At 43.0% G+C, this 25,959-nt stretch overlaps 1 protein-coding gene across 4 annotated transcripts in view; it reads right to left on the reverse strand.

Annotated features, from left to right (window-relative positions):
- Positions 1 to 25,959, reverse strand: part of Schip1 (schwannomin interacting protein 1) — a 708,363-nt gene that overhangs the window by 107,088 nt on the left and 575,316 nt on the right. For 2 of the 4 annotated variants that reach the window (XM_074073892.1, XM_074073893.1), the window contains one exon: positions 12,516 to 13,199. The exons of 1 other annotated variant lie outside the window; for it this stretch is intronic. In XM_074073892.1, the coding sequence (XP_073929993.1) occupies positions 12,516 to 13,199 (684 nt within the window). Of the gene's footprint in view, positions 1 to 12,515; positions 13,200 to 13,413; positions 13,561 to 25,959 lie in introns of those variants that run through there. One more of the 4 variants, XM_074073894.1, reaches the window with a different exon arrangement.

Consider the following 25,959-nt stretch of genomic DNA (forward strand, 5'->3'; position numbering starts at 1 on the left):
ACTGTATTGTGCCAGTGTTCATTTCTTGGTTTTGAGAAATGTACGGGTTGAATAAGAGGTTAACATTAGGGGAACCGAAGCCCATTCCATAACTTTCCCTGCTATTGTTGTAGCTTGTCTGTAGATCTTACATTGCTCCAAAATAAGAAGTTTTTAAGGAAAGTTAATATAAATAGTGTCTCCTGTTTTTTAAAGGAAAGTGAACATCTCCCAACCTGTCTAATTTGCTTGTTATCTGTGTTGACTTTGTATTTAAATCCTACAGTTCTAATAAGGAAAAAGTCCAAACTGTTATACTTTCAACAAGTCCTGCCCTATATTATGTAATGCTAGCTGCATTGAATAAAATCGCAATACAATTCAGCAACATTCAAGTTTCACTTGATTCTGTGAACCAAGAAATTTTAGCAGAATTCACCACGCCAATGGTCCTTGGAATGAAATGGTCTCACCTGAGTCAGCAGATCAAAGAACTGAGGTCTCTTATGTATCCTGCAGTGTGTGTGTGTTTACATTTAAGATGATCTGTTCTTAAAGAGGTCTTCCCTTTTCATTATTCATAAATAATGAAAAATAAGTCACGATGCAGTTTCCTGAATCCAAATAACAACTCAAATTTTTAACTGCTTTGAAGATGAAAGAGAAAAGTACATGCTAAGTAATGGGAAGTCTATGAACATACAGTGAAATAGTGCGATGTGTAGTAGCTCTTTTTTATCCTCTGGATGTTATTATTTCTAATTATATTAGCCATTTAAAGGAGGAAAACAAAGCTACTCATAAGAACAGCACTCCTACAGGGGTTTTCCTCCTAAAATCTCTTATTCTAGAATCTCACTAGACTCCTCAGCAAACTGTCCACACCTCATGGAAGTCATTTCACATCTCTGTGTCTCAGTTTTCCCACCTGTGACATGAGAAGACTGGGTTTACCATGGGAGGAAAATTAGTAGCCTAAAGTAAACCAACTACAGGTTAGTTTACTGGACACACAGATAGATGTATGTGCACATTTAAAGTTTTTTGCCAATATTTAATAGTTAAGATAGTTCTCATAAAAACTTCAGCTTTGGTTTCTCCTGATATATCAGAATGCTGAAACTATGTTCTGGCATGGCACTAAGACAGCCAGTGAGGAACAGCAGCTGCCTGTTTATCCCTGGACACACCCTCCAGCTCACCATGGGTCTGTCCACCTGGCCCACACCTCTCATGGGTTATCTTTGCAGCCACCCTTGCTCTATATTTTGATTCTCAGTGTAATTGTTTACCAATAGGAGAGAACTTTAATGTCACTTCCAGCTCACTGGAATGTCTATAGAGACTTCATTTGTGTCTTAGTACATTTGCTCTGTGGAGAGTTTCTGTATGAAACACAATAAAAATAAGTCTAATATTTAAATCACTATCCCATAGGAGAGCAAGGATTCAAAATATTTTAAAATTACAACTGTCTGAAATTGTTCTTTTAGAATGAGATCTTATTTAAGGGCTATTTGGGTCAGACTGTGGGGCCAGTGCAGGTTGGATAACAACCCTAACAGATCACTGGTTACATAATTTAAGTGTTCAAAAATAAAATCCCAGCAGTCTGCTCTTTTACTCCTTACGGAACCAATTTTAGAGTAGAAACAAAAAGGACAGAGCACTTAAGATGAAGTTGCCCATAATAAAATGTCAGACCAGGTCAAAATGGACTGAAAATTATGTAAGCTTACACAAAGAAAAAAATTATCTGCAATTTTCATAAGTAGGATAATTTTTGGCTACTGGTACCATGAAGAAAAACACAGGAAGGCTAAATCAGTTGTGAAACTATTTGAAAACATGTTATTTTTAGAAGAGTGCAGATTAGCTTTTAGGTTCTTTTCTAAGACACTGTACCAGTCTCCCAGAGGTTCAGACCTTCTTATTTTGGAAATAAGTTTAAGGCCACTTTCTGTTTGGGTTGGGGGGAAGGAGGTAAGAACTTTTAGGCTCCTGAACTTGACATTAAAAGTGTCTGAGCATCTAACTTACCACCTTTTCTGGCATTGCTTTTATTTTTTAATACTCTTAACTTCAAATCGAAATTTGTAACACTGCTGGAGATCTTAGGAATTTTGAGGAAATTACTTCATTCCTTTTAAAGTTTTTCAGAAAGCAAAGTTCTTTCCAAATATGGCAAAGCAAGAAAGAAACAGAATCAAATTACATTCGTTTAGTAACTGCCAGGACTTACCTATTATTTTGTTCCTAGCATGCCTACAAACTTACTTGTGAGTAAGCAGACCCTGGCCACTGCTGGCTGGCAGGGAAAAGGCTTGTCCTCATCTCCCCATCCTCAGGCAGTGCATGAGGAGACTGGAAGGAGTCCTGGCTACCCATAGGTGCTCTATGGTAGATAAGCCATTTTCTTAGAGACTTTAAATTGGTTCTCTGCACAAACAGGTAACCTGACCAGGGATGAAAGGGGGAAACAGGCAGGCTGAAGGTCACAGCAGGAGGATCCTACAGAAAGAAGCAATGGATGTGCTCCATTGAGAGGCCATACCATGGCCCCATGAACTGGTGTGTGCCTGAGGAGGCGCTGATGGACACTGCACTGTTTAGAGGCCATAGACATGATACTCTGGTCTCTGCCCTTCCCAAAGCATCCTGAAAACCAGCCCCATTCACCTGAGGTCTGGGGAGCATCACCTGCTCCTGTACCCAGGAACGCCTAACCCATACACCTTCTTGATAGAAGCTTTTCAGTATTAAAAAAACACTTTCATGAATAACTAAGACATGTCTTCAAGGAAGAGTTTTGAAAGGATCAATCATCTCTATTAGGACATGCGCAGTAAAACCCTTGTGAATTGATGAATTTGCAGGAATCAGCTGCTGAACAATGACTGTTTCTTGGAATCCACAGAAACTGAAGCTTGTTTTTTTTTTTAATATATTATGGTAATATCCCAAGGAAGATTCACAGTCACTTTAATCAACCATAAATAGTAAGGAGAAATGCTGAGAAGTAGAAGAAAGAAAAAGATGAACATGATAGAACTGATGATGGTATACTAAGAAGGTCATTCAATTATGAATAAATATAAATTATTTGGGTGGAGATGCAGGGGTATCGGTAAGATGTATAGTTACAAGTGTGATTGTGAGAAAAGTAATACACCAAGCTAGACTGAAGAGAATCGGATTTCCTTAGCTTCCATTAAGTTGTGCACAACTTAATGTGGTTTAATGCAACCACTGTTTTTAGTTAGAGGTAATTGAAAAATAGTCTCACAAGTACTTTTAAGAAACTATCTACCCCCAGTACAACAAATAATATGATAATAAAAAATAACAAAAAAATAAACTATCAACCTGCTGCTGAACACACACTGGTTGAGTTCATTCCTATCACCTGGCCATTTCCTAACCTAAACCATCATGTTTTGAATTACACATACTCTAGCGTATAGGAAAAATGGAAATATTGAAGAACAAGAGAGAAAATATAAGGTGGAGAAAAAATTAGGTTTAGTATGTGCACAAATGAGAACAGACAGAATAAGTGATAAAGATTGGTGATTCAACAAATCTTATATTGACAAAATATAAGAAAAACAATGATTATTCTTAAAAACAGAATAGTCAACCCCCCAACGCAACAAAACAAATGAAGTAACCAAGAGCATCTGAAACAATGAGGCTTTTACTGCTTTGAAGAGAGACTGGGCAAGAGAAGGACAGTGACTATTATAACCATCCTGGACCTGATGAGAAGAATTAGACGAGTTTAACTGGGAAACTTAGAAACATCGTACAGGGAACACAAAATCTCAAACACATCTCCCTTGCCTTATGTTCCTTGCTTTCACCCATATTCTAACTAAGCCAAGTGTCCCAGTTTAGACTATTTCATGGATTGCTCCTAAATTCCACAAATACTACTCTTATCTAGTCCTTCCTTTCTTGGTTTTATTTTTCATTGGCTTCGTTTTTTGGCTTATAACAAAATATCCACTTAAACTATGTCTAGATGGAATAAAATCTGCCTCCACTTGTAGGATGAGCCATGCGGAGATCTCTCCCATAGCTCTCTGAACCCAAGTATCCCTCATAGCTCTGACAGTTCTAAGGTGGGCTTGGTAAATGGAAGTGGCCTTGAACTCTGCTCCCTTCTCAGCCTTCTAGAACTCAGGCAGTTCCTTGTAATATTCCCAAGTCCCATTCCTGCTGTGAGAGGTAAGGGCTTTGTTACCCAATGCTAGAACAGAGGGGGCACAACCAGGCAAAGGTGTTCACAGCTGGGAAAGGAGCAAGAGATAAGGAAGAAAATGTTCGATGCTGGGAGGGACTGGATTGGCCGAAGCAGAACAATGAGTGTGTATTTCTGAAGTCTGAATGGAAGTAAGCAATTCTCTAATTGTTCCAATAGCATGGATTTTAAAAGAGAAACAAATAGTGAAATGACAACTTTCCTATCAAATGATGGAGAATTAGAATCTACTTCTAATTTTGGAAGATTCTTAAAGACGAGTTTGGATTCATCCTCCAAATTAACTTTGTGAAACATTCTTTTATTTAAGAAGGGGATGAAACCAGCTGCAAATGGGGGCAGAGTTCATTAAAAGTGGGAGTTAGGAGAGGAATGACGAGGCATGGGCTGAGGAAGTGGGTGAAAAGGGTCAATCTCTAGAGATCTCAATTTTCTTCCTTGAGAATGGTGAAGATTTGATGAGATGACCTGTCAAGATTCTTTCTGTCTTTAAAATCGTATTATTTTTCCATTAAAAATGTTCAATTTCATAACTGACACTTGAATTTCCATAGAAGTTGGGTGCATTTTGCTATTTTAGACTCTCAGTAGCTGACAGAAGAGAATGTCATCTGTCCTAGAAGCTCAAGAAACACAAAGCGACTGAGGAAGAGCATTTGCAAAAGCTGAATTGCCTTAGGACTGAATTGCTTTATTTTTATTGATTTATTATATTTGAGACAAGGTCTTGCTATGTAGCCCAGGCTGTCCTTGATCTTCCTACCTCTACCTCATGACCGCTGGGAGTACAGGCGACTAAAGCCTTGCCCTCTGACTAAAATTCAAAAATCAGAAAACAAAACCATTCAAGTCTGGGTTAGGAGAGGTCCAGGAGAACACACAAACTCCTATTTTAATACACAAATATAATATCACAGAGTTTGGATAAGATTTTAAGAAAGGACTTGGAATTACTGTTCCCACTAATAAGAAAGTTCATAACGAAAGAACGAAAGAACTCAACAGAAAACTAGTGCAAAATACATTAACCAAGTAGATAGCAAGCACATCAGATGTCTGTTCTTCAAGGAATGCTAGTGAGGCTGCTGTATTTGAGGGGAAGGAGGAGAGGAAAATACTTGCATAAGTAAGAGACATACTCACAAGAAAGTAAGTGGAAGTACAAGACAATGAGTGGAACCAGAGGGAGAACTTACAGGTCTGATGTGACAGGAAACTCTAGGCAAATCCTTGAGCCTTACTGGCTTCAGCATTCTCATCTCTAGAATGGGAATATTAATTGCCTTGTCCAATTTTCAGGTTTGGTGTGAGATCACAGATAAAAATGGAAACTTTTAAAACCATAGTGGGAGTAAGTGATACACAAGTGGAATAGAAGTTGAGGGGAAAGAGAGGTTGTTCAGCCCTCAGATGATGAGACAGAGATGGGGTTCTCAGTTCCAAAAGAGGCCCAGAGCTGAATGGTGTGGTGTGGCCAGCACCCTGTGGACCTGTGACTAAGAAAGGGCTTGTGCTGGGTTTCCCAAGCCTGAAGGACTAAGCAGTGCCAGGCAAGGAAATGGAGTTAGAAGTGTTCTGGAGGGCACAGCCAGACAAGGACGGAAGAAGATATGATGCCAGCGGTGAGAAAGTGAAGAGCTTGACGGGTGTGCATCCTGTGATCAGATATGCACCTTAAATTTTTTCCTTAGGAGGGTTTAAAATGCCACTACATACAAACCATTGAACAGGCAGAGAGGCTTTTAATCCAACTAGAACAGTTCAAAAGGCCCTACTACATACAATAATCCATCCAAATGGTAACTTAAATACACACACACAAACAGCTCCAGAACTAATAGTATATTTTCAAACATTTTCAGAATTATTCATTTGGGGTTTACTTGTAACTTAACCTTTTTTATTTTTGGCAGTGCAGGGCCTTAAGCATATGAGGCAAGTGCACTACAACTGTGCACTACAACTGAGCTATGCCAAATTTGGTTAGAACCTAAACATTTTTCCTTTAAGTCTTGAACATGTGCTAATGTACAGAAAAGCCTTTGTGACTTCTAAAAAAAAAAAACCAACATACATTATTAGAAAAGTAGGCAAAGAACTTTCCATTATGGTACTAGACATTTTGAGGTGAAATGTTGAAGCATGGAATACACTAAGCCCTAGTAACTTCTAGGGACGGTAGGGTTCCAGGCTGCAGAATCAGGTCACCTATCAAACTTAAAAACCTTACTGTATTTTGTAAGAATAATAAAGACATCTTAATTCAGTCTATAAAAACAAGAATTCATGTAATTTAATCATAGCCCAAGTAACTCAGGAAACAAAACACTCAGACATTCAGCTAATTTAGTGGTATCATTCATGGAAGAGTAACTGGGCTGTAATTCTTACAGAACAAAACATTGAAAATAACCTGCAATTAGTACCATTCTAGGAAGGAATGTAGGTAATTTAAAGTTTGTTACTAGCTAATAGTATAAACAAATGAAAAGACAAATTACTTCCAAGTACTTTGGAAGTAACTTCATCAAGAGAATCTGCTTTCAATTAACATGTCAATTAAAATTATTCTTATCTACTCACTAAATGAGGAAAATGTACCTGTCACAGGAACTAAAAATAATAAAACTGCACTTAAAATGTATCAGGTCGACAACTAGAACTCTTTTCTGATCGAAAAATGATTCCTTTCCTGTTTTTGAACAATGGGTGTGAAGACTTTGGTTGGATGTAATGGGTTATTCCTTCGCTTTTTTTTGTTTTGTTTTGTTTTCTCTTGAAGGAGAAGGGAGCAGCCGTCCTAGTAACATGGAAAGCACTTCTCTGGAGAACCCCAAGGACAAAGATGGGATAGGGTAACTGTTAGGAGGGAGAGCCACGTATCTAGTCAGAGCTGTAACTGTCATGAAAATGGCCATGTAAAATGGTACTTCTTTGGAAGACAGTGGGCTGCTTCTTACAAAGGTGAACCCCTGCCTACTATAAGATCCAGTCATTCTATTTGTAGAATAGTTTCTCTAAGAGAACTAAAAGTCCACGTTCACACAGGCTTGTGCATCATCATTCATGCCAGTTTCACTTAGAATAGGCCAAACTAGAAGTAATCCACATGTCCATCCGCAGGTGAATATGGTGGAGCCATAAAACAGAGCATGAGTCAACAACAGAAAGGAGCAAGCTGTTGATATACACAATGGCATGGATCAATTTCAAGACAATCATATGCTAAGTAAAAGAACTGACCAAAATGACTCCACTTATATTAATTTTAGAAAATGTAAGCTTACCTATAATATAGAAGTAGGATCAGTGTTGCCTAGTGAAAGGATAGGGATATTACAAAGGGGAGTGAGTATATTTGGGGGAGTGTTGGGAATGCCCACTATCTTGATTTTGGTGATTGTTTCATATGTAAGTCACAATTCATACAGAAGTTATAGGCTGAAGCAGTACAGTGCCTGCCTCACAAGTGTGAATCCCTGAGTTCAAACCCCAGTATCATAAAAAGAAAAAAAGTACACAAGACAGCAAACATGAAAAAAAATTATGTATGAGATTTTATCTACCTGTGGCCTTAATGAATTTGAAAAGTAGAATTCATGAATTAAAAAATATTGTCTTTCCATAGTCCTGTCAAGTTTAAACAGTAGGGAGTTTAACCTGATTACAACACCAACACCAGTATCACTGATCTGATATTTATAAAATATTGTACTTTTCGGTAAATTAAAATCAATGCAATACTTAGGCAAACTAGAATGCTAGCTATTTGGTGAACAAGGAACTGACATCAGAACAAGAATTCTATAAAGTCCCAATTTTTTCAAACTGCATCCATTCCTCACATTGAAGATGTGAAACCAAAACCCATTCCTCTTTGTGTATGGATTTATAAAAACAAAACAAAACAAAAAACCCAATTCATACATATGTTATACACATGACTCATATACATGTCAAAACTTATCAAAATGTACATTAAATTTGTGTAGTTGACCAAATGTCAATTATATCTCAATAAAGCTACTTTTAAACAAGAGTCTAAAGAGGAGAAAATGGAGCTGAGTTTCCAGACACAGGCTAAACATTGAGGATCACACCTGAAGGAGAGAGGCCCTCATGGAAAAACCATGGAGAAAAGATTTCAGCTCATTCCACGTGGGAAGAGAAGAATACTGGGGCTTCTCTCCCAGGCTACCTGTTGAAGGGTCCAGGGAATCCCTGGAATGGGAGGAAGTGATGCAGTGATAAACTAAGGTCCTACCCATGCAGGAGAAGAGAGAGCAGGCTACCTGGGGCCTGCTCTCCAGAGAGAGGGAAAATTCAAGGCCCCTGGCTTCACTCAGGAATGTTTGTGCCAGGTCACCAGAGACTCAGAAGCAGGGTTTAAGAGTTTAAGATGAACACTGATCTTATAGGAGCAAGACTCCTAACTGACCAACATCAAAGGCATCATTCAGTCTGCAACTGGCCCCAGAGTTCACCAAGAATATTCAACATAGGTCCAGACAGGATGCCAAAGGGACAGGGACTGCCAGCTGGAGAAGGGCACCTCTGGAAGGGGTTCTTGTGGTGGCTGTTGGGTAGAGCTGCTCACTCTCCCCACTGTGAAAGGCATAAGATGAGCTACTGGGGATATGGCTGGGGAAGTAACTTAAACTTAACTGCTTGGGGTAGGACCAGCAGAGGTGAGGCAGGTCTATGAAGGAGTCCTACCTCCCAGAAAGCAGCAGGGAGTCTGGCTTCTCAGGGCTTCCTCAGCATCCAAGCTCAACACCCTCCCCCTCTGCCAGTACCCAGAGAGGGATTAGCTGCCTCAACCAGAGTAAAGGTCACAAAATAAAGGTTTTAAATCCCACCTGAACCTGGTGTTTTAAATTTGTCTCTAAATCTTCCTTGAGTTAGAGGACTGACAGTCAACAGTTCTGAGACCCCAGTCTTCCCTTGCGGTGTATGGGCCCTATAAATATTTCCTTCTATCATTGGATATTGGAGAACCTACTACATCCCAGAACTGTCCTAGGCATTAGATCATGTTAAAGTCAGGCAAGATCACTGCACCTGTGAGGCATGGCTCCGAAGAACTCAAGGTGCCATGAAAGTAAAACCAAACCCTAACTGTGAGAAGAGACTCCTGAGTAGTTCGATTTGGCCTCTTCCCACATTCCTTCTGCCTTTAATACTAAGGAAGTACAAAAGGGGACTCGTCACTAGGAAATCCTTTAAGTTACTTCACAGACATGGACATTCCTTCCTTCCCTTTTATTTTGAATTATTTTATGCATTAAAAGGAGAAGGGAAAAAAAGAAAACAACCTCCTGTATCAGAAGAAAGGACAAAACCCCATTTATTTATTTTTTACTAGAACCTTAAGTAAATCATTTAACCTCTCTGGATCTGTTTTCTCAACTACAAAGTGGGTGTTTAGATTAGGTCTGGGATTCGTAGTCCTACTACATCCCAGGAACTCTCCCACTAAATAAATCACAATTAAAAACAGGCAAGATCCCTGTACCCTCATCTAGATTTCAGAAAAAAAGCAAAAAAAAAAAAAACAAGGAGAATTAAACAGAACCATGTTAGGCAATGAGAAGCCCTGAGGAAATGGTGGACAGGTATGGGGGAGTGGGCGGGGGTAAGGACAGGAATGGGGGCAGGCGTGCTGTTGCTTTGCCTTAGGGAGGGTGGTCAGGAACATCCTCTCTGAGATGGCGAGCTCTGAGCTGAGTCTGGAATGCTTCCAGGTAACAAGAAAGGCAAAATCCAGAAGTGGGTGCTAGTTTATTTAGGAGATGAGAACCTACCCCTCCTTTGCGTTTTCTATTGCCCTCCTGGTGGAGGTACCAATTCCATCTAAATGTGTCTACACACAACATTCTAAAAAAGAGCAAAAGGATCACTGGGGTGAACAACTTGTGATGTGAACAGGCCTGTTCTTCTATACAACTCCTTTGCTACTCTCAGGCCCCTGCCCTCATGGGCATAAATCCTGTCATTCATTCCAGGCGGCACTGAGCAGGATTTAAATCAGTGTTTTAAAAACTTTTATAGCAGCAACCCATAATGAGTAATAAACTTTACATTGTGACTCAGCATATATACAAAACTAAAAAAAAAAAAATTAAAAATCACCAAGCTTACTGACTGTAGTACATTCTATTTTATTTCATTTCATTTTTTAAATGCTAAGGTGATTTCACAGGTAACTTACAGATTGGAAAACATCATTCTAAGCAAATATGGACTAGTGACTTCATCCAAACACAGACCAAAACATGAAAAAGTTCAGTATCAACTTCAAATACCACTTCTCCCTCCTTTTTTTCCTGTACAAATACTTGTTTTAAGGCAATGGATCTAAATTTTTCTGTGACTTGTGGAGGAACTAACATGAGAACACTTCAGGAGAGCTGAGGAGGTTAGGGGAAAGCAACCCAAATATGCAAATTGTTTCAAAGACTGCCCACTAAGTAAGGGCTCCATCTTCAGGTTTCACCATAACAAAGGAAAGGTGTGAGTAGGCACAGGGGCTGGGGAAAGGGGCCTGTTAAGAAAGCCATTAAATATCAGGTTCACAGATGGCAGTCTACAACTCCCTCCACCAAAACGTGAGCCCCCTGTGGACAGATGTGTAACTGCAGCACCAGGCACCACACTTGGCATACATACAGCACATTATCAAGTGATGCTCAACAAAATTTTGGGTCTCTTAAGTTTTGAGTAGGGAAGCCCAGTGTCACTATCAAACCCTAACTTGGCAAGTAAAGCCAATGATTACGTTTTCTTGGAATGTATAGGTGCCATGCAACAGAAAACAAACTCATTGCTCAAGTCCAGGGCTTTTAATGTGGTGCTTTTCTCAAGCACTAAGTGGGAAAAGGATGTTTTTCTACTACTGCAAGGTATAAGACATAGCATTGGCTGTGTAATAGAAAGATTTCATGTCTGTTAGTGATGTGGTAAACTTTTAAACAGCTGGGATTAAAACAAGTATGCTAATTTAATAGGTAGTTTCTCAAGGGACACTAACCAGTAGGCTCTGTCAGCCAAGGGCTCTCTCGAATAGAAACCATGCCAATTTCTCTGGGAAACGCTGTTACCATCCTCACCCTGAAGTCAGAAGTGCATGCACCCAATTTCCAGTAGCCCCAGGGCCCTGGAACCATAAAAATTATACCTGCAAGGCAAGCATTCTTACACTGCCACACAGCTGTCACACACAGAAAGCAGCTCATTTCAACTGTGCCCTTCAGCCCTTTTAGGGACATCATTAATGATTTCAAATTACAACTGTTGCTTTATCTCAAAACAGTGATAAAAAGGGGAGCTACATTCATGATGCTTTTCTTTTAAGTCATTTATCTGCTCTCCTCTCAGGGGCAAAAAAAAAAAAAAAATGTTGAGACAAGTGCAAACCTGCCTGAGCTTATTATAGATGCAGCCCTCCTCCTCTCCCTCCTTCTTTTCCACGCCACCACCCCTCCCTGTCTGGCTTTCCTGAATTGAGGCAGTAGCCTCGGGTAAGGAACTGTAAGTGGTCCCTTTATCAAAACAAGGAGGGATTCTCCGACAAGGAGTGAGTCAGGCTACAGAGGCAGGAACCCCTCCCTTATCCTGACAGTTCGATTCACCCTGTTTCCCCCAGGTCATCAAAAGCTCAGATATCATACAGGAAGAAAGTCAAAGAGAAGGGCCTTCAACCCATTCAAAAATAGGAACCTAAAATGCGAAATGGAAGAACCCCCACACACACACCCTCCGCGCCGCGCTCCAGACCGAGGAGTGGGCAGGCGACTGTGTGCCAGTGCATAGGGACATCTCAGCTATGGGCGACACATTAGTGGCAACGAAGGGAGTCCACCACGATTGACAAAGCCACAACTATCACATGCAATATTTCATATTATATATGAAATATACCCCCTCCGGCACTGACTTCGGTGCCAAAAGCTCCCTGGATTTATTTTCGAGCAAGTGACTCACAACCTAGTCTCCATAAGTAATTCCATCAAAATGACTCGCTGTTGCCACGAGCCCGACTTTCCGCTGCCCTCTGGCTGCTCCTCCCGTCTCTCCGCCCCTCCTGCAAACCCAGACAGCTCGCAGACAGAGCAACAGTACCCCAGGGGAGCAGAAGGCAGGCTCTCCGGCCCAGCCCCCACCCTCGCGAAGGATGAATGGGGCCGCGGGCGGGCGGGCGGTAGCGCGGAGAAGGGGTGTGCGGGCTGTGCGCGCCGAGTGCGCGCGTGGGCACGCACCCCGGCCAACTTACAGAGGTGGAGTTGGTTCTCGCCTGGCCCTGGTTTCGCACCTCCTGCTCCCGGAACTGCAGCCCTGCCAGATGCTTCTCCAGCGCCTCCCAGTCCATAGGGGGAGCCGGGGGCTCTTCGGGGACGCACGTCCCGCTGTCCGGAGGCTGAAGGCTGAGACCCCCGGCCGCCGGCCCCCGGCCACCGCGTCGGCCCCCTGCCGGCTGGGGCTTCTGGATCGCTCGGCGGGGGCCCCGGGAACCGCTCGGCCGGCCGGCCACCACGTTGCCATTGTGCCTGAGGTCCTGAGGGTCGTGCCGGTGGAGGTTGCCGTTGGGCATCGGGGGCGGCATGGCGGTGGTGGTGCTCCTGCCCCCGCCGCCGCCGCTGCGGGTCCCGGCGCTCACGTCCCCCGGTCCCCGGGCCGGACAGCGGTCATCCCGGTACCCTCGCTCGTCCTCCTCTTCCTCCTCCTCCGCGTCCTCCTCCGGCGCCCACTCATCAATCACCTTCTTCTGGTAGACCGGAAAGGGCTCCTCATAGTCCTCCAGTGCAGACACTAAGTCTAGGCTGCCCCCCGGCGACGATGAGGATTTGCACTCGGAGCAAGGGGTCACTTTGGTAGAGTTGGACTGTGAACTGGCGCGGCTGCTGCTGCTGCTGCCGCCGGCGTCACTGCCTAGATCCATCCCATCCTCTCGGTAATCCTGGGGAGGGAGGAGGCAGAGAGAGTGAGCCGCCCCACCGGGCTTGCCTGCTCCGGCCGCCCGCCGCGATCGCCCCGAGCCCCGCGCCCCGCGCCTGCAGGGTCCGAGGTGCGTCCCCTTAGGAGGCCTGGGGGCGGGAGCCAGCGCCAGCTGGAGGCTTCCCTTAATGTCCCCTTCTGCCCTCTCACAACCACACTTCCTCCGCTCAACTAACCCTCAAATTAGCAGAAAGGGGTGCCGGCCACCAGCGCGCACACTTTTCATACGAGGAGCCCAGGGGCGCGCGCGGACTTTGTTTTAACCATTTTGCGCCAGGCGCGCCCGGCACCCCGCCCGAAGGATTCTCCGAGAACCAGACACTTTCTCACCGAATTAGAATTCCCTGGGGGCGGCTGCTAATTTCGCACCTAGCTCGGGGCGCGGGGACCACCCCCCACCTGGCCCCGCCCCGCCCCGCCCCGCCCCTTCCCCGGCCGCAGCCAGGAGCCCGGGGCTGCGAGAGCTCTGCTTTACTTTCTAAGGAACCGCAGCCGGCGGAGCCTCACTCCCGCCTCTGCTCCCAGCCTCCCGGCCCGCCCCGCCTCCGCCTGGTGGGCGGGATCAGGGTGGAGGAGGCGGCCTGCTCTCCGCTGGAGGGTGTGCGGGGCCGGGGTGCGGCGGCCGTCGCCGCAGGCGCCGCTGCCCTGGGGGAGGGAGGACGCGCCCTCCGGCTCGGAGCCCGTCCCGCCACCGAGCATGCCCAGAGGCTGCCGGGCGCGGCGCAGTCCGCTCTCCCGGCTTTCTCCGCAGCGCGCTGGAGTCAGAGGCCGGCTAGAAAGCGATCGGAGGCCCGGAAGGCCGGGGAAAAGAGGGCACAGAGAGGTAGGGGAGCGGACCCTGCCATTTGCAAGGGCCGCGCCCTGGCGAGCGTGCTGTAATTGTCACCCTCAGACACTCGTGTTTCCTGGTGCGCCTCTAGGCCTTTCTGCGGGGTTGAAGCCTCCGAGACCCCTGAAGCGACGCGCGGGCCTGGCGCCTCCTGATCCCCGCGTAAAGTCCCCGAGTGACCCTGGGAAGGACCTCTCTTCCCTCCCACACGCGAAGATTCACAAGCCCATGTGGGAACCCAAGTGACGTGGGCTCGGTGGTCAGGCACATCATTTCCCTTCCACCTTCCTCCTTGTCTCTTCCTCTCCCTGCACCACCCTGCTCCGGTCGTCTCGCCGCGGTGTCCCCTTCCAAGTCTGGCTGTGGGTGGAACTTGTTGCTTTAGCTCTCATTTCCTCCCTCTCCCGGCCGCACGCACACAGGATGGTCTCATCTAGGTGCGTGTTGGGGGGTGGGGACAGGGGTATGTCGAAAGAACTAATGTCTGCAGTGGGGAGGTGATACCTGTTCTTAAGGTTTGAGGGCTTCCAAAGACCCCTTCAGACGCCACCTATCAGGAGACCTTGAAGGAGCGGAAGCGGCTAATCAGGTGATGGTGCTTTTGGCACATTGACTGGTTTTGCTTCTTCCCTAAATTTTTCAAGAAACTGAGTCAAAGAAACCTAAACTGGCCTTTTCAAAAACACACACGGGATTGCCCGAGTTTTTCCTTAGGAAGAAGGGTTGATGAAGAGAATGATACCAGCACTTGGAAAACGTGTTCGAGCCAGAGCACCTTTTAGGGAATAAGGCTTTCCTGTCAACAACCCGCCCGGTAAGAATCGGGAGGTTAGGAAATGTCTCTGTTGATCATGGAAAAGAGCTCTTGATTCTACAGTGAAATGGGGAAAACCAGTTTCCCTGAACGTCCAGGTTTGGGCCTGTTGCTAATTATTCCAGCAGTTATGGCCTGGACCCTAGCTTGGCACAGTCTAGATGGAGGAACAGGGAGTGCCTGGGATTCTTCAGTAGGGAGTGGCTGCCACCCTGACAATTCTCCTAGGCCCCAGTGGGGACTTGGTGTGGAGGCCCTTTGTTTCAGTGATCTCTGTGAGGCCCTGCTCCTTCCTCACTTAGGTCGGCCCTCCAGGAAATGTGACTAACCTTATAACTTGTCTGGAAGCAGCAATGGTATGAATAACAGGAAAAGGGGCCTTCTGGTCTGGCCAGCTCTTCTGTCAGAAGGGATTGATTATGACTTAAAATATAATTTACGCCAACATCTGTAAACAGCCTGCTTAGTGCTCCAAATGGAGAGGGATTTGAGTTATTGTGGAGCCTAGGCTGCTACCCTGGGGTGTGGAGGTGGCCCAGAGGAATACGGTGATGGATACAGGAGATGTCTGTTGGGAACTAGATTGCTGTTTTTCAAATTGCCATGTCACCTGGCAGGGCTGAGGTCAGAAAAAGCTCCCTGTCTGTGTCAGAACACAGGTAGACAAATAAATATTGATCAGCTGGGGTGACAAGGGACAGTGGTAGTGTCTGTCCAATTTTTAAACAGTAGGGCCTCCCCAGCTGCCCCCATATACCCCCTCTTGGCCACTGGCTTCAACCCCCCCTGCTGCCCAGATGGTCTGTGTTCAGGAAATGCTAAATAAGGCTTAAGAAAAACATTTGGCAAGGTAACTTCGCTGCCAAAAATGCATGGTATTTCAAAGCCAAATACAAACATCTTTGAATTATCTGTACTTTTAACGTTATTTTATGACCAGATATTCTGGATCAGACGGGAGAGTACCCAGTTTTCCTTTTGCTCTCCTCTCCTTGCAAAGTGCTTGGCTAACTGGGTTTCCATTCTGTTTCCAACTTTCCATCTCCTGCCAAAAACCCTCCCACCTTGGAACAGGAAGCTCTGCCAACTCCTAGGCTGGCAACAGTCTGTAGGAAGGTCCACCAGGATGAAGAGACACTTTGCAAAGTGATTGAAAGGTCCTGGCTTCCTGTTTACAGGACCCTTTCCTCAACTCCCAAGTTGGAGCTGGAGCTCACTTACATTTGTCCCTGAAACCTTTGTAAATTAGACATTAGAGGTGGGGGACAAAGGAGAGTCCTGCTCCAGCACCTTCCCCCCATCACTCACCACGTCTTGTTGGTAAGTACAGGATCTCTCTCCGATACCAGTGCCCCACCCCAGTCTAGACTACTGTGCCCTGAAATGGCTACACAGTCTCCCAACTGACCCCAGCCCATTCTTCTGCAGCCTTACTTATCGCCCTTTAAGGAACTTAACCACCATCATGTCCAACTTCTTTTGGCAAATTTTTACTCATCCCTTAAGTCTCACTTAAATGTCACTTCCTCCAGGACAGCTTAGCTGATTCTCTGGTCCTACCTGCCTAGGCCATGTGACATACATTCACTGCAGTTGCATACAGTGTATGAAGTTTGCCCTTTGTTTATCTTCTCTGCTATATTCATAGTAAGGAATACATTTTATATCAAGACCCAGGCCATACATACTTTTAAAATTTTAACTGAAAAGTTTAACAACACTCTTCTAATTTATTTAAAACAAACACACTCATTACATTGACTTTACAATTCTTAAATGGGCCAGAGCTCCAAGTGTGAATAAAACCTCTGTATTTATGAAGGTTGGACTATGAATGGAATAGATATGTGTTGCTGCATTTATTAATAACACTAACTCATTTAATCCTTAAATATCCTGGAAGGAAACCATTTTACTCTCCATTCGCAGGTGAGGAGGCAAAGATAGTGAGGTTAAATAACTTGCCCAATGTCAAAAAGCTGGTAAGGTAGGTAGGCAGAGCCAGGATTTGGACCTGGGTAATTTGGATTCAGAATTATTCTTCTTAATCACTTAACTACAAGTTCAGTGTCCCTTGGTCCAGCTGCATGTGGATGAGTCTACCAGGAAAAAAATGTCAGAAAGGGTCTCCTTGTAGCAACCTCTGACTAGATCTCAGCCTCCTGCCTGGCAGAGGCTACGTGGGCAGTATTATGTCTATGCAGACAGGAAGGCAGCTGGCAAGGGCATCTGTGCTCTGCTCACATGTGACCTCCTCACCCACCACCAAGTTCAGAATTGTTCAGCAAATCAGGAGATTAAATTGTATCCATGAAGCGTACAGAACTCCAGAAAATGAAACTTCACATTGTTATAAACTACATGTTAAGTTAGTCCCCCCAAAACAAGTCCTTTCAGAAGGAAGACAAGGGCTGGTGGTGTGGCTCAAGTGGTAGAGTGCCTGCCTAGCACGTGTGAGGCCCTGAGTTCAAACCCCAACACCACAAAAAAAAAAAAAAAGGAAGCCATCCTGAAGTTGAAGTATTCATTTTGTCATGGGTAGGAAGTGACATTCTTTCTCCAAAGTAGGGACTAGAAGAGCATGTTCCCCAGGATTTTAATCTGCAAAGGCAATGTTTGAGAAAGGACCTGATTGAAATATACCAGTCAGAAAGAGTATGAATAGGTAGGAAAAGATTTATTTGCAAAATTCTGGCACTAATTCTGGAATTATTAGCCCTGACACTGAACCTTCTTAAGTTGTGGCATTTAGAGCAATAAAGAAATGGCTGGCCCAGGGTTTGTATTTCATTTTTATTGCATGCACTCCATGCAAGTCACGTGCACACACAGATGCTCTGCTATTTCCGTACCTGCCTGGAATCGTGCATGGATATTTAACAGCACTGTGGGTGAAGTGTCCTGGACATGGAACATCTGGGCCTTCTTTCCAGCTCTGTCTCTAACCAATTTTATGACCACAGTCCCCTCACAGAAGGGGCTGGACTGCATGGTCATGATGGCAAATAGCAAGAGTTAATTGAATGTCTGAATAAGTGAGCTAAAAGGTTTCTTCTAAAGAACCTGAGAGGGCTAGCTGAGTGGCTCAAGTGGTAAAGTGTCTGCCTAGCAAGCATGAGGCCCTGAGTTCAAACCCTAGTACAACAATATATATAAGAGTTTCATCCTAGCACAAAAATATCTGAATGTTTTCATCAGCATTCTTACTAAAAGGTATAACGTTGATTCTTCTGCTAATTCAAAACCAAGGCATCTCTGTAAGGCAGGTGCCTCTCATCAGTGCATGGTATTTTTTCTTCTTTTTTTTTCAGTACTAGGTATTGAACCCAGGACTCTGCCACTTGAGCCATACCCCCAGACCTTTTGTTTTTATTTATTTATTCATTTATGTATGTATGCATTTATTCATGGTGGTACTTGGGTTTAAACTTAGGGCTTTGTGCTTGCTAGGCAGACTCTGTACTGCTTAAGCCACACCTCCAGCCCTTTTTCTTCTGGTTATTTTGCTTTTGCTTGGTCCAGCCGGGACTGTGATCCTTCTATTTATGTTTCCTGCAGTAGCTGGGATGACAGGCACGTACCACTATGCCCAACTTTTTCTGTTGAGATGGGGTCTCAGTCATTTTTCCTCAGGTTGGCCTCAAACTCATGATCCTCCTGTCTCTGCCTCCTGAGAGTTTGGGATATAGCTGTGCACTATTGTGCCAGGCTTCTCCTTTATTTTTGTAGAGATGATGGGTTACTCTTAACTTACTAGACTGTATGGGTAGATTTTTTGGAGATGGATCCTAAGTCTGTCTAAAATTACTTTCTTTTTTCATTGACACTTTAATGAATATAATTGCTTTAAAACATACATGCATCTTAAAAGTTTTAATTTTCTAGCAAACTATAAAATTGTATTTATTTCCTACATTTTCCTCAATAAAAATGAAATGGCAAGATCTCGGCAAAATACAGGCCCAGCATGGTGTTTCATACCTTTAATCACAGGTACTTAGGAGGCAGAGCTAGGAGGATGGAGGTCTGAGGCCTGCTGGGACAAAAGTGGGAGACCCTGTCTGAAAGACAAACTAAAAGCAAAGGGGTGGGGGCATGGCTCAAGTGGTGGAGAGTTTACCTAGAAAGTGCAAGGCCCTGAGTTCAATCCCCAGTACCTCAAAAAGGAAGAAGAAGAAAAAAAAAATCACTTAAAAGACAGCTCCCGTGACCTATTTTTCAAACCTGAATCTAGGACTCCTAGATTGACACATGATATGAGGTTTACAGAAAATAGGTGACTGTATGTTTACGATGAAGATTACCCTGAACGATCTGTAGGCATTGGTGAGTGAAGCAACCCTAAATGCAGCAGTGGTGGCGACCATCACAGAAAAGTCACATAAAGCCTACCAGTCAGGTCCTCAGCATCCAGCCACACAGATGGTGGGTGCTCTCTATACATAGACAGCACTGTGAACTCCACAACAGGTCCATGCCAGGAGGGACCGTTTAGCATCATTCACATAGATGGCAATGTGAATGGCGCCCCCTGGAGTTGTGCAGTGAGCAATTGCACAATGTGCACAGCAATACCCAGAAGCTCTGCTGGGATTCTGATAGGAAATTTGCTGTCTGCTGACAAGATTGGAAGAGAAAGCCTCCAGTACTCTTCCCAATAAAGTCATAGTTCACATTGAATGGCAATGAAAAAATTAAACTGTCTAAATTATCCCAGTTTTTCTCTTTCCAGAAGTTTTCTGCCATTATCTTTTACTTTCTTCAATATCCTAGTAATTCTTAAAAATGCAAGTCTGTAAGACTCCTGAATTTATTTTTTGAGTCTCACAGATGGGTATAAACTGCGTAGAGCATTTTGGGAAGGCTGGGGAAGTTTGTAGGTACACTCACTGCAAGAGCTCAGGGAAGCATCCCAAGAGATAGGCAGAATTGCCATGTGCACTTGACCTCAACCCAAGATGAGCCACCCCAGAAATTTCACAATTGTACTTCTAGGAGTTATGCTTGTCACTTAACATCTTCCTAAGATGTTTGCCTAAGTGAAAACCCTGTTCTGGTCACTTTTGACATAATTTCAGAAACAATGTAAAATCAGACAGTAGTGACTGATATTGTCAGTGCAATGCCCAGTGGAGGAAGCTTGGTGAACACAGAGAATTCTTCCTAGAGACTTGGTCTCATCTCTGACCAGCTCCCTGCAGCCCTCTGGGCAACTGGTCTCATCATGACATTTTCTGAGCATAGAAATTGCTGATGTTCCATAGGTTTTAACTCAGATGCCTCCAAGCGTCAGGCAAATAGGTGAAGTGGACACTAGGGGTGACAGGGAGGAGTAGCTGAATAGAGTCACTGAATAGCACAGCACAAATGCATGCAAATTAAAATCCAAGATGAAAGCAGGCTTCCTCCCCAATTCATCCCTGGATCACCACTTACACTTTTGCTCTTAGCTCTTGAGGCCCTGAGTTCTAAGTCTGTGTGGAGATGAGAGTTAAGAGACCACACATCTTGGCTTGTGCAGAGTAGTCCTACTGAACATCTGTTGTCCTGGCATGATTACTGACAGTGTCCTCTGTCACTCTCCAAACTGCCTCCGTTGACATGATACGGTATCTGGTTAACAAAGGTAAGGGGGAGTCAGCAATGACCAAGTATAGACTTTGGAAGCAGGTTCATTTCTCCAAATCTGCCCAAATCTTCAAATGATGCTAAGTAGGTTCAGTGACATTGCTCTGTAAGTAGAAAGATAATTCATCCAAATAATAGCTTCCAAAACATCCCAATAAAAATGGTTCAAAAAGCAGTAAGTGAACTGGGCATCAGTGGCTTACCCCTGTAATCTTAGCTGAGATTAGAAGGATCACAGTTTGAGGTTAAACTTGGCAAAAAGTTTACGAGACACCATCTCCATAGTTGGGAACAGTGGCGCACCTGTCATCCCAGGGTACGGGGTGGAGGGGGTCATGTAGACTGAGATCAGGAGAATTTGTGGTTCCAAGCCAGCCAGGGTAGTAAAAAGTTTGTGAGACCCTGCCTCAACAGAAAAAGGGTAGGCATGGTGAGCATGCCTCTGTCATCCCAGCTACTACAGGAAGTATAAAAATAGGAGGATTGTGATGCAGGCCTGCTTAAGGAAAAAGACCCCATCTCCAAAATAACAAGAACAAAAGGCTGGAGATGTGGCTCAGGTGGTAGAACACCTGCCTAACAAGCATAAAACCCTAAGTTCAAACCCCAGTACTGAAAAAGAAAGTATATGATGAATCTAAAAATCATAGAAAATATTAAAGATGTTGTCAACATGTTTTAAAAAGTTCAACTTTGCTAGTAATAAAAAATACAATTTCAGTAATAATGAGGTAACATTTTTTCTGTCAAAGTATTTAAAAATTAAAACTACAACAGTGTTGGGATAGGTATGATCAAAGGAACATTCAAATAGACTACTGATGCATTTATAAATTGGTTGATAGGAACTTTCTGGAATGCTATTAGATAACATGTTTTAAAAATCTTTACGAAGCTTATACTTCATGATCTGTGTCACGGCAGGCAGTGGGGAATAGAGAGGTGAGAAAGGCAACCTCGGTCTAATGTAGAAACAGTCATCACAGGGGAAAAATACATAGCATTTGTAATAAGTACCCACAAAGTAGACTGATGTGTGAGAAAGCATGCAGGTAGTAAGTGTATTGGGGGAAGTGAGTTGACCAGCTAAAGAGGGAGGGGACTGTCACAGGCAGAGGGAACAGCTTGAATAAAGGCTGAGGCTGGAAGAAACTGAGCACATTCCAGTACCTGGAAGGAAACCATGGGTTTGGAGCAGGAGGTTAAGAAAACTGACAAGTGAGGATGGGGAGTGAAGAGGCATTGCCAGTAAGATCTTTGTCCTGACAGCTATTCATGGGTTTTGAAACAGATTGGCAGTTTTAGAAATGCTCTGTGTGGCAGAGAATGGAGTAAGGGATGGGACAGGGGTGTGGGGAAAGCCCAGTTAGGAGGCATACTCAGCAGTCCTAGAAAAAAAATCATAAAGATACTAAGGAAGCAGAATCAATATGACCCGGTGAATAGATGGGGGTGGTGAGAGAGGGTAGACTTTCAAATTGTACCATCAGCCACAGGTGTCACTTCACTGAAAGGGGCAATAGGGAAGTGGAGGTTTGGAAGGGGAGGAGATGGCATAAGACATGGAAGTGAAGGGGAGTTGTCAAGCTGATTGTTGGATTTGCAGGCTGGAGCCTGGAAGAGAAACCTGAGGTTGGAGCCTAGGGATGGCATTTGAAAGCTTGGGCATGGTGACATATGGGGTCTGGAGACAAATACTGAGAAGAGACAGCCAAGTTCCAAGTCCTGAGGAACCCTACTCTTTAAAGAAGCAGAGGAAGAAACAAGGGAGTTTGTAAGGAGGACAGAAGGCAGAAGAGCAAGGGACAATGGTTACTTTCCTAAAAGTCTAGCCTCACGACACAGAAGTGAGGATCTGGGTTTACAGATAAAGGTCCTGGTTATAACACTTACAGTAGCTTTCACCTAAAAGGTCAAAAAAATAGACAGATGCTTAAATAAATTGTGACATATTATTCTGTGGAATAAATGCAGTCAAGTAAGATACTTTTGAAAGTTACAAAGTAAAAAGTATATAATATACTTACAACATGACCTACAGTTTAAAAAAACCTTAAATGGTGATAGGTCTAGAAAAAAAATGTAGCTAGGTGTTAACAGCGGTTAACTATAAACAGAAAGATTGCAGCTGATTTTTTTCATCTTAGTGTCTATATTTTCCAGTTTCCTTATAATAATCACAAAATAGGTTTTTAAATCAAACAACACAAATTATGTATATTTTACTTAAAATTAATGATTATGAATAAGGAATTCCATTTATAAATGAATTGTTCAAAAGAGCCAGAATTTATATAAATTCTGTGACAAATCCTTCTAGAAAACAAATCATTTCATGGTTCCATAAATCCCCTATAAATCTGAAGTTTTTGCTACAGACTGAGTGAACACACTTCTGTAAAAATGTTTGGCGTAACAGACTGAAGGCGATGTTGGCAAACCTTTTTTAAGGGCTAGAAAGTAAATGTTTTCAGCTTTGTGGGACATACATTTCTGTTGTCTCTCTCTCTCTCTCTCTCTCTCTCTCTCTCTCTATATATATATATATATATATATATATTTTAAAAATACTCTAAAAATGAAAAACTCTTAGCTCCTAGGTCAAGCAAAAATAGCTCTCAGCCTGGATTTGGTCTGCTGACCATAGTGTGAGGACTTCTGGATTAAAGGATGAATGCATAAGAATAAGACATAACTGACTTTTATTAAAAGCTCATATATTATTGGAATTATAGATAGATGAATCTTCCATTTTTAGAGTAATAGACCAGTTTGTTTGTTTTCTACAGGAAGCAGACTAAGTGGAAAAGATAAAAAAGAGCAAATTAGAATTTATATATTTGGGAGGCTAGGGTGTGGTGCAAGTGGTAGAGCAACTGCCTAGCAAGCTAGAGGCCCTGAGTTCAAACCCTAGTACTGCCAAAAACAAAAAAGGAGAAAGTTTATATGTCTTGAATGGAAAAATGATTTTATTCAATATGTAAAGAAGTTGGTCTTTTTAAACTAGAAAAAATAAAAGCTAAAGAAAAAATGTGTTGTAAAGTGAAGAATCTTTTCATATTTATTCTGTAATCTTAATATTTTTTGGCATTACAAAGGAAGTGTTATGGTTATACACAGCAATCTATTTAGTTGTTCATGTCAAACCTCGAGAACCATCCTGTCTCCCCTTCTACTCCAACCCCATCACCAAATACAGTTAGCACAGTTAGTGTTCCTGGTTGTTGCACCCATCCCTCAGCTGTTGTGCTTGGCTGCAGAGGACTCACAGCTGTCCTCTGTGGTGACATTCATTCCTGTGCCTTCACCAGGCCAAGGGCGGACTTTTCTGATTATACACACTGCTTGGCATTTCTTCCCTCCTGAGCCTGCTTCTGTCACTCCCTTCCGTTTCTGTCTCAATAAACCACCTGCACCCAAGTACCTGTCTTGGACCCTGCTCCTAGGGAATGTGACAGAAGACACTAGCCCTAATGCTTCTGCTAAATCTATGTGCCTTTTTGGACCAGTACTTCTGCTTGGAGAAAGGGCCCTGGACTGGAGAATTTTTATATTTTTATTTCATTCTATTATAAACTTCAAATTTTAGTGTATGGTGTCCATAAGTCTTCATGGCTATCTTGAAATAAATCTTGTAAGTATATTCCACAATGATGTGATAAACAACCACACTCATAAAAGTAAACAAAGAAATTAGAAGAGGCTGTGTTTTCACCTGGTATTACTGTTAAGAATTATTGCTAGGATTATTAATACTAGTGAGTAGAAACAGCTGTACATCCAGTATTGCCAATTCTGCTAATTGTTACTGATTGTATTTTAAAATTACCCTAATAACTAATAGCCTATAAATAATCTGTTATAAGACCTTTCCATTTTGTTATACTGTAATAGGTTTATTGATGCTTCACCTGATGAGAATATTTGCTGACTCCAAAGGATGCCTTTATTATAATATGCATATGTGTTCAATTTATCGTCTCAATTACACCTACATTAAAACCTGCAAAATTAAGTTTGCACAAACAGGCTATGTGCAAGGAGCAGAGCTTGTATGGCTTCTGACCTCCTGTGACCTGCTTTACTGCACTCTGGTTAATGATTCTCAACAACCTTCAAGAATAAGCATGGAGGAAATCAAAGGCTTCTGTATGGCTCTCTGGGAAATGCACACGGTGACCACAATGTAAGGCCTGCTGGGTGCCAGGTGGGAGCCATGATTTCAAGGAACACAAATCCACTGCAATCGCCACTGTTTCCCAATGGCCACTTAGCACTTGACTCCATCTAAAACACTTCTCTTTACATTTCGTATTCTGGAAGTAGAAAATTAGCTGCTTCTTGTACTTCTCCAGTGAAATTCATTTTGCTTCAAGTTATTCATATCTTTTTCAACTCGTAAATCTATTATAAAAAATAAAGAAGACCATTGCTTGGTTTGCTAATCACAAAAAAATGAAAACTTAGCATTTAGTTAGTCATTATTTGTAAATAGGTTACCCAGCATCAGAGACTGAAATTGTTTTTTCCCTCTTTGTTGAAGAATGGATTCAAAACAAAAGAGAAGGGAAAGAAACAGAAATCTCTGAGTATGCTGTTATTTAAATAAACACAAGTCTTGATTATTCTAGTACCTTCAATGAGTCTTTTTCCTAGGAATTTCTTTCACTTTCATAAAATAACTTCTGTACGTGATAGCCACTCCTCCACCTGGACCTTGGCATTACTGTGTAATTCCCTCGCCCAGCTCTGTGGAGTGGCTGGGGCTCTGCCTTCAGCGCTGGAGGGGGGTGAGGCTGGCTTGAGCTGGCACATGGGACAGGGGCAGTACTGGGTCTAAGCACTTAGGCCAAGTCGTAGCCATTTGGGCACCACCTCCAGGATCTTGCCATATTCTACTTTCACCTTATTGATACAGTATTTTTTCTTTAAATCAATTTTTTTAAGTTAAATTCATTGATAAAGGAGACTTTATATCACCACTATATGGAATACAAATATTGGTTATGTAGAAGTGGTGTACATATATTTCATCAATTTTAAGACATAGTTTTAATTTTAATATCTCTGAAATTGGGATGGGTCTTAGAATCAATAGTATCTTGCAATTATTATTATCACTAGTATTTCATGTGGTGGGCGGGAAGATGGATATGCTAGCTGAGTGCTCCACCACTGGACCACATCCTCAGGTATCTTACAGTTATAACCAGCAACATTACTGTTATTCATTTACTTATTTATTTTGCAGTGTTGGGGATCAAGCCCAGGGCTTTGTCCATGTCCTTGGACCCCAAACCCAAGGACCCCAAACCAGTTCTTTTGTTCTTAACGGCACATAAAGTAATGATATGTTTTACACATTAATGGTACTTTAGATTTGATGAATTCCATAAAAAACAATGCTACTAAATTTTGTAAAACAAAGGCAAGCAGAGAAAATGGAAAACA

Source organism: Castor canadensis, chromosome 5 (genome assembly GCF_047511655.1).
Source record: "Castor canadensis chromosome 5, mCasCan1.hap1v2, whole genome shotgun sequence".
Lineage (NCBI taxonomy): Eukaryota > Metazoa > Chordata > Mammalia > Rodentia > Castoridae > Castor > Castor canadensis.